The sequence below is a fragment of the Narcine bancroftii genome, chromosome 2 (genome assembly GCF_036971445.1).
Source record: "Narcine bancroftii isolate sNarBan1 chromosome 2, sNarBan1.hap1, whole genome shotgun sequence".
NCBI lineage: Eukaryota > Metazoa > Chordata > Chondrichthyes > Torpediniformes > Narcinidae > Narcine > Narcine bancroftii.
This window is the reverse complement of record NC_091470.1, coordinates 187399289-187408529: the sequence shown is the minus strand read 5'-3', so window position 1 is coordinate 187408529 and position 9241 is coordinate 187399289. Positions and strand designations below refer to the sequence as shown.

The 9241-nt window shown below is 48.6% G+C and overlaps 1 protein-coding gene across 1 annotated transcript in view; it reads right to left on the bottom strand.

The window, feature by feature from the left end:
• LOC138753019 (uncharacterized) overlaps positions 1–9241 on the bottom strand; it is a 114482-nt gene that overhangs the window by 87898 nt on the left and 17343 nt on the right. The window contains exons 6-12 of the mRNA XM_069915613.1: positions 7848–7981; positions 6669–6816; positions 5958–6089; positions 5606–5695; positions 3033–3170; positions 2581–2727; positions 91–386 (exon numbers count right to left, since the gene is read on the bottom strand). Of these exons, the coding sequence (XP_069771714.1) occupies positions 91–386; positions 2581–2727; positions 3033–3170; positions 5606–5695; positions 5958–6089; positions 6669–6816; positions 7848–7981 (1085 nt within the window). The remainder of the gene's footprint in view (positions 1–90; positions 387–2580; positions 2728–3032; positions 3171–5605; positions 5696–5957; positions 6090–6668; positions 6817–7847; positions 7982–9241) is intronic.

Below are 9241 nucleotides of genomic sequence, written 5' to 3'. Positions count from 1 at the left end.
TTGGGGGGAGGTCTGGTACCTGTGATGTCGCAGGCCGAGTTAACGACCCTCTGGAGTTTCTTCTTGTCCTGAGAGTTGGCGTCTCCGTACCGGGCAGTGATGGAACCGGCCAGAATGCTCTCCATGGTCCATCTTTACAAGAAGGTGAGCCTTCTTCATGATTGCATCAACAAGGAGGCTCCAGGACAGATCCTCGGAGATATTGACCCCCCCCCCCCCGCCACCTCCCAGGAATTTGAAGTTCTTGACCCTCTCCACTACTGAGCCCTCGATGAGGACTGGAGCACTTAAAGCTCGGGGAATGGAATATAGGAGCGAGGGGCTTCTGCTGCAACCGAACAAGGTCCTGGCGAGGCCGCCTCTGGGGAACTGCGTACGGTTCTGGCCTGCATTTCAGCAGAAATTTATTATGTTTTTTATTTTAAAAAATCCCGACTTCATTATACCAGCACGAGGAAGGACATCCTGGCTTTGGAGGCAGTGCAGAAGGGGTTCACCAGGCTGATTCCAGGGTTGAGGGGGTTGGCCTATGAGTCACCTGAGACTGTTCTCAATGAGAGGGGATCTTATGAAAGGCAAACATCAGATTTAGGTAGGCAGGTTGCTGCCATTGGTGGAGGAGATTAGAACTGGGGGGGGGGGGGGCGCATCATCTCAAAGTTCAGGACAGGGATGAGGAGGAACTGTTATTCTCCAGAGGGTGATGAATTGGTGGAGTTCACTGACCATTGAAGCAGTGGAGGCGACCTCAGTAAATACATTTAAGACAAGTTAGGATTGATTTTTACATAGTGAGGGATTAAGGATGGGGAAAAGGCAGGTCGGTGGAGATGGGCCAATCATCAGATCAGCCATGATCTCATTGAACGGCGGAGCAGGTTCAATGGGCTGGATGGCCTCCTGTTCCTATTTCTTGTGTTCTTAAGATTTATATATACATGCACATGAAGTTGGTTCAGTGAAAGTTCAGTATTTTTCTCTTTTAAACTGTTTGTTCTGAATAAGGTGTATTGGTCAGACATGGTAAGAATGAGTCTCAAGCAACTGGAAAACTTGCTTATCCAGCATCTAACCATTCCCATAGTGCTGGGAATGAGGAATGCTGATCTATTGTGTACGGGCAATAAAGTCCTGGCTCAGAGATACCGATAAGATCTTTCAAAGATTGGGTTTGGAGCCTTGGAGAGGGTTTTGGTTCTTTCAAGCAGAGAGAGGAAAAGACAAACAGGATTCTTCTCTCAGAGAGAGAGGGGGGGGGGGTCAGTTCTACAGCAGCAGTTGAGTCCGCAACTTGGCGAGCTGGCAGGCTTGTTGAAAACCCCCATTTTGAAGATGGGCTGTGAGTTCTGAGTTCAGCCTGTTCAAAACCCTTGTGGTCCTCACCAGAGGAAATGGCCTGGCTAGAGTGTTTCTCCTAAAAGAAGGGAAACAAGAGGAACTCAGTGGTGAGCTGGAAGAAGAGGTTATCATTTGGAAAACCCACAGTGGGGCAAGTCTCTTCAGCAAGACTGAAGTGGCTGATCGGAGGAAATTAGTTTGCATGTGTCCAATGAGCAACAAATCTCCCTCTGAAAACAACGAGAACCTTCCTGAGTGGGAACCATTTGACTTTAAGCACCAGAGCCTGGTGAACATTCATAAATGTTAAATTCTGCTGTAGGGAAGGTGAGACTATTCTGTCCCATTTCCTACCTAGCTAGTATACCACAGTATAAGAATTGTCTGATACCGGTGACCTTGGAGAAGTGAGATTGGACAGTGAAACATTTCTGAACATTTCCACATGACATACACGTGCACTCAGAATGAGAAGGGTAAATTAAGTTAATAGTAATAAGTTAAAGTATTATTATGTTTAAAGAAAATTCAAACCAACTTTGGTTTAAGCAACCATTTGTCGGTGAATTTCTATTGCTGCTGGGTTTTGGGGTCCTCTGGGCCCAAGACAGAACCATAAGACAGCAGTAGTCAGTCCTCAACAATTAATGTGACCAAGAGTAACTGGTCTTCAACTATATTTGTGGCTAACATTTGCCTCGCCATGCCTGTTACCAAATAGTGGTGGAATTATCAGTAACTGGAGCTCAACCATATCAGAACTGGCTGACAGGGAGACAACGTCAACCATTTCAATCTCCCCTGAAGCCAAACCTCACCCAACAACTAGCTCGTCGTGCCAGAGGGCAGTGAATCGGTGGAATTTGTTGGCATGGGCCGTTGTGGAGGCCAGGTCATCGGGTGTATTTAAGGCAGAGATTGACCGGTTCTTGATTAGCCGGGGGCATCAAAGGTTATGGGGAGAAGGCCAGACGGTGGGGCTGAGGCGGGAAACGGATCAGCTCGCGATTAAATGGCGGGGTAGATCCGATGGGCCGAATGGCCAATTTCTTCGCCTATGTCTTGTGGTCTATCAAAGGGTGGCAGATGATGGAGGGTGATAAGGAAGGAAGATGGTGAATGGATCTGTGGCGGGGCAAACTCAATGGGCTGAATAACCTATTTCAGCTCCTACGCCATGGTCTTAAGCCCCAGAACTGGGCAAGTAACTTGTCTCCACCCAACTGTGTGCAATGCACTTACCTTGAATAGCCAGGGGATGTGGTGCTGCTGGTGTCCGCTCCTGCACCTCACAGACACAGGCAGCCCGCTCCCTAACCCCCGTTCTCAAGCCTCGACCAACGCCGTTTTGATGAGTTCCGAGGCCTAAAGATTTTAACTGCTCCACCCCTGAACATCACGGTCCCCCAAATCGTGACCAGCGCTCAACTGCTTATCCCCACCCCCACAACATTAACTGACATTCGACCTTACCTGTGTCCAAAGGCAAGAAACCTGAACCATCTCTGTCCCGTCACACCTTCTCCCATCTCAGTCACACTTTCACCCATTAGCGACGCCCAGCCCAATGGCAACTGCACCTTACGCACGTAACCTCTCTGTAACCGTCTCGTTAACATGGTTGGTGCAGTAATTGTGGTCCAAAGTTCATTAGTCCTACCAGTTGAAGAGGAGGAAGACGTTAACCTCCCTACCTAATATGTCGTTGAAGGCTTTGACCAACTCATCGGTGTTCTTGATATTGAAGCTATGCTTCTCATTGGGTTTCTTTGATGAAAGCTTGTTCATTTCCATTTGGTCCACATCTTCAGTGATGCCGAATGCATACATGTCTGAAATGAACCAGAGTTATACTAAGTGCTAGAGGATGGTCTAAGCCAGGGGTGGCCGAATGTACTTCAGATAACAAACCGCATACCATAAACGTTAGCTGTTCGAGAGATGCAAGACATGGAACAAATTACATACACATTTTCACTTTTTACATGCACCGTTCGTTACAAAACTTTAAAGATATATTCAGATATACATGGATGTAATAGTATTATTCATGCATCTAGCTTTTAAACTACTAATGTTATTAGTTTCACTTCTCGGAAAGTACACATACGTTATGCGCATGGTGTCGTCAGATTTTGTGGGTCAATTTATTCGGGTAAAATTTAGGGGGCCGACTGTTGCAGGTATTCTACTTTTGACCGGGAGCTCGGGGCGTCGGGAGCTCTGGGGGGGGGGGGGGGGGAGGTGTGCGTCCGGCCGAGGTGAGAGCCCACAGTTGGGGCGTCGGGAGCTGCATGAGGCTGGCGAGCCGCAGAACCGCTGGCTCGAGGACCACTTGAGCCTGCACAGCGGCGAGCGGCCGCACCGCCGCCTCTACTGCCGGCCGTGCTTCGCACACAAAAGCCCGCCCTGCGCCAGCACCTCGAGGAGCCACACGGCAGGACCTCGGCCGACAGCTGCCAGCTCGCCTCCCTCCTGCCACCTGGCCCTCTATAGGGCAGTCCAACCTTCCCCCAGGCCAACCCGGTCGTTCCAAAAGGGGACCGTTCCGCCCATCACCTTGGTGTTGGTCCGAAACGGGATAGATCGTCCCCCAGAACATTGCGCCCAGTGGACAGACACGTTCTCAACGAGGGGCCTAACTGCGGCACATTTAAGGCGAGGCACGAACTGATACTTTTATGTAGCCAGTAGGAGAAAGAAAAAAGAAAGAAGGACATAAGTATTGAAGATACAAACTAAACTTCTTCATTCATCCGTTCAGCGTGGGCGATTTTGTCTCTGACCGTCCGAATTGGAGTTGTTGCCTCCCCAGTTCTCCTTCGGTGAACGCTCCGGCTTTGAGCTGAGACCGTCGTCTATGTTGAGTTCATGATTACCCAAGGGGAAAAATACTTCAGTGGGTTCCCGTTGCCTTCTTCAGTTGCAGTGTCCACACGGGACGGGTCACCCTGGCCACTGTCCATCATTTTTAGTTTTCCTACCATGAATTTCAGTTTGTAGAATCTGCCTGTAAAATCCATCCACCAACTGCAATCCATGGCTTCACGTGACCCTGATTGGGAGACTAAACAGATACTGCACCTTGCCTAAGGGTGACCTGTTGACTATCGGTCACCTCCTTTGGCTGAGCAGTCGCGCGGGATTGACACCGACAACTAAACCTAATGAAACACTAAAGTCCGCAGACGCTGTGCTTGGAGGGGGAGATTATGCAGGAGACACTCCAAACAGTCCTTCCAAGTGAAGCAACCCCTGTGAATCCGCAGGGGGTCGTCTATTTCTTCCGGTGATTCCATTGTGGTCTCCTCTACATCGGAGAGACTGGGGGTGGGGGGGGAATCGCCTCAGCTCTGCCCGCCGCAAATAACGCGGATCTTCCCAGCGGCCGCCCATTTCAATTCTCCGCCCCCATTCTCTTGCTGACGTGCCTGTCCATGGCACTACCGCGCCAGGACCAGCTGCAAATTGGGGGAGAGAGGGTGGGGGGGAAACTCCTCATCTTCCATTCGGAATGCATTGATCGGGATTTAGGGCAGGTCCACCATCGCTCGATCCATTGCTCGGACGTCACCAGTGGAGGATAGCCTCCCCTATCCCGGGGGGGGGGGGGGGAGGGGGAGGGGGGGATGCCTTGTGATGAGCGTGAAAGGACACCGAGAACCGGTGAAACGCAAAAAAAGTGAAATGTGTCCCCTAACCGGTTCCTTGAACAGTCGATCTACTGGTCCGCCAGTGCAGAAAGGGCTTAAACACGTTTTTATCTAATTTAAAGTATTTCATTTTGTGGTGATATGTAATTACACCACTAGGTCACCAGGGGTCATCCCGGTGACCTTGTATATAAAGCAGTCCAGAGCTTCAGTCTAGCCTTCCAGGTTTGTCTTGCAGGGAGACAAGACCTCTTAGTGTACATATTAGTTTATTAAATTGTACTGACAATAACCACAGCAGCAGCGCGAATATAAGACAGCTTGTCTCTCTGCAAGACAGACCTGGAAGGCTAGACTGTAGCTCTGGACTGCTTTATATACAAGGTCACCGGGATGACCATGACCATATAACCATATAATCGTTTACAGCACGGAAACAGGCCATGTCGGCCCTTCAAGTCCGTACCGGTTCACTTGAACAACTTCACGAGCTCCTCCGCAAACCCCTGAGGAAGTCTAATTACATATCACCACATATTTAACATGTTTTAAATGCGCTGTGGGCGCCATGGCCCACTGGTTCAGAACCACCTCGTTACGGAAAAAACCCTTACCCAAGTAATCCTTTGTTTTATTTTGGCTGAACACAAAGTGCTTGATGCGTTCCGCGGCGATTTCCGGTTTTTTACCCATGTTCGATTTCCCTGAAACAAAGGAACATATCAGGGGCCACAAATTCAGCTCTCGGGAGTAACCGCTTGCCATTCACCCCTCAACGCGAGAGGCCTTTCGATTCGGCGTTGTCGCGCAGAACAATACCCCTGGAAGTATTTTGTTCCCATTACCCTCAGCTTCCCACGCACGGGCGAATTACAGTGACCACAATTCTGCTTCCACTGACACGTTACAGCACACTCCTCCTCACACCAACCCCCCCACCTTCCCATGGAGAGAAGCTGTGCTCACCGTCGGTAAATAAGATGGTGACAAATCTGATCTTTTTCCACGAGCTTTTGAACTGAGTCTTCGAGAATGACATCATTTCAAGCACCGTGTTTAGTGCAGAGTAAGTGTTGGTGCCCCTCTGATCTTGGTGAGCTGTGAAAAGGCACAAGGTTTAAAACAAGGCTGGGGGTGATTGCGAGAGCCTGGTCCCTTCGGTTTTCCGACAAGAAAGTCTGCCCTTGCTGGGGTTAAACACAACACTCAAACGTGCTGGAGAAACTCAGCTGGTCATACAGTGTCCCAGTGTCCTTCTACACCCTCCATCAAACTCCTCAACAGTAAATTCAATTAGGGATTGAGTGAAGGATACTTTCGACTTTTTTTTCTATTGCACAGTCAATTTGTTTACATTTCTTTATTTGCTTGCATGTGTATGTTGAGTCCCTTTTCCTTTTGCACTGCCAGTAAGTGGTCATTCTGCCTCGCCCCACAGGAGAAAAAAGAAGCTCAGGGTTGTACGGGATCTGAAATTTCCGCAGGAATTTTTTTTAAAATGTGCTCAAAAGCAGACGGGCTGACGTTAAACGGTGCGGGGGAGAGGCCCTTTCAGGAAAAACTCCCATCCACTCAGGTGGTTGAGGACTGCTCTAGGTCCGACATCCCTCCGAACCCTGGGGACTGGGTGGGGGAGGGCGCAGTTTTTTGTGGGAGAGCAAGAAATCCCAGGTTTACCTCCGAATTTGGCTTTCTCGTCATACTCCAAGAGGTCGATGATTGCTTCGACATCCCCGCCTTCCTCATCATTCAGGTTGATCACCTTTATCGGGTGAGTGGCGTAGGTCACCACGCCGAACCGCGGCCGGACGTCGAAGCTGGCAATCTGGAGAGGCAAGGAAGAAAGCTCAGGGCGGAAAGGGTGGATGCCCACACCCAAATGAAGTTGGGTAGGGAAGTGGGGCCAACGTCCTAGGATCTCCGCTGTGGCAGGTGCACTGCGGGAGGAATCCAGCGCGGGCCCTTCTCGGATAACTCCAACCCCTAGAGATCCCCCCCTCCAAAAAAAGACAATCGTGACGCCAGATTGTGCACTGCAAGATTCCGGCAACAGCGGGTACATTTCAGGACGGAAGATATTAGTTGTTCCTCCACTGGGAAGATATCCTCCATAGGGCAGTTGTGTAGGTAGGGTTGTAAAGAAAGCTTTTGTAATATTGGCCTTTATAAATCAAAAAATTGAGATAGGAGTTGGGAAAAAGACATTGGTGAGGCCAAATTTGGAGCATTGTATGCAGTTTTGGTCACCAAACAACAGGAAAGATATCTATAAGATTGAACTAGTGCAGAGAAGATTTATTAGGATGTTGCCCGGACTTCAGGGACAGGGAAAGGTTAAAGAGGATAGGACTTCATTCCCTGGAGCATAGAAGAATAGGGGAGATTTGAGAGAGGTATTTAAAATTATGAGGGGGGTTGATAGAGTAAATGTAGGTCGGCTTTTCCCACTGGGGGTCAGATAAAAACTAGAGCGGATGAAAGGGGAAAAGTTTAGGGGGAACGTCTTCACACAGTGAGTGGTGGGGGTGTGGAGCGAGCTGCCAGGTGAGGCGGGCTCAATTTTAACATTTAAGAAGAATCTGGACAGGTTGCTGGAGGCGAGGGGTGTGGAGGACTACGGGGTGGGTGCAGGGATGAGGTGGAACTGGCACAGAGTAGACGGGCCGAAGGGCCTGTTTTCTGCGCTGCAACATTCTACCGTTCCGTCCAGGACACCGTGCCCTCCCGTGCCCCGCCACCATCGTATCAACACCACCACTCCCACAAGGTGTGGCACCCCGGACCGCAGCGCAGCGCTCCCTCCCACGGGGAACCCCCACCCCCCACCGCTGCACCTCGAGGCCGGTGCCCGCTTGCCTTTTCGATCAGGTTTGTCACCAGCATTATGGCCTTCTTGAAGTTGTCCTCACCCACGCTCTCGGACGCGTCGATCATGAAGTAAATGTGGAGATCCGCGTTCTTGGACAGGATTATTCTGCGGGCGACCGAAGCTGCGGAGGGGGGAGCGGGAACTGCAGTGGTTAGCGATGCCCTTGCACCTCGGACCTCTTTCTTTACTCTTTGAAATATTTTTAATCGAGTTGAACATATTAAATCCTACATACAAAGTCTCCTAATAAAATAAAAAGCCTGTTGATTAATCATCACAGATTAATGTCAATTTAACTCAAATCCATCCATATTTGTTGATTAAACATTATTTATTTTTGAATATTTTATTTAAAATATTCAACCATTTTAAATAAAGAGTACTTAATTAAAATCAAGATTAACTTGGTTCTCAACCTTTTTCTTTCCACTCACATCCCACCTTAAGTAATCCCTAGGCCATCGCTGCTCTGCGATTAGTCAGGGATTGTTTAAGGTGGGATGTGGGTGGGAAGGTTGGGAATCACTGCTCTAGACCCAATTGTTAGTGAAATATTTCGCATGAGAAATATTGTCATTGGCCGATTTCCTTTGGAGTTGCGAAACGGGGCACATAACAAGTCAATGAGGAACGATTAAATCTTTTTCTTCCCACCCACATCCCACCAGAAGCCATCCCTTACTAATCACAGAGCCCCCGATGGCCTAGAGAATACTTAAAGTGGGATGTGAGTGGAAAGAAAAAGGTGGAGAACCATTGTAATAATAGCAATGGCATTGAAACCTACATTACATTGAAAAGAAGTTTAAAAATTCCATTGTACTAATTATTGATCCCCTCCCTTTGGAGACGACTGGCTTAAGACTAATAATACTACTAATAATTTTTAAAAAGGTAAACAATGGGGTAAAAAAAAACAGAAACTAGTTTATCAAGTGGTTCTCGACCTTTTCCTTTCCACTCACATCCCACTTTAAGTAATCCCTACACCATCGCTGCTCTGTGATAAGTAAGGGGTTGCTTCAGGTGGGACGTGAGTGGGAAGGGAAGGTTGAGAATCACTGGTCTGGACTCAATTGTGACTGAAATGTTTTGCTTGAGAAATATTGTCATTGGCCCATTTCCTTTGGAGCGATGAAACCGTGCACATATCAAGTCAATGAGGGACGATTAAAACAGTGATTTTCAAACTTTTTTCCCCACCCACACACCACCTTAAGCAACCCCTTACTAATCACAGGGCACCGATGACATAGGGAATACTTAAAGTGGAGTTGATGGAAAGAAATAGGTTGAGAACCACCATTTTAATCGCCCCTCACTGACTCACTATGTGCATGGTTTCATCGCTCCAAAGGAAAGGGAGTCAATGACCATTTTT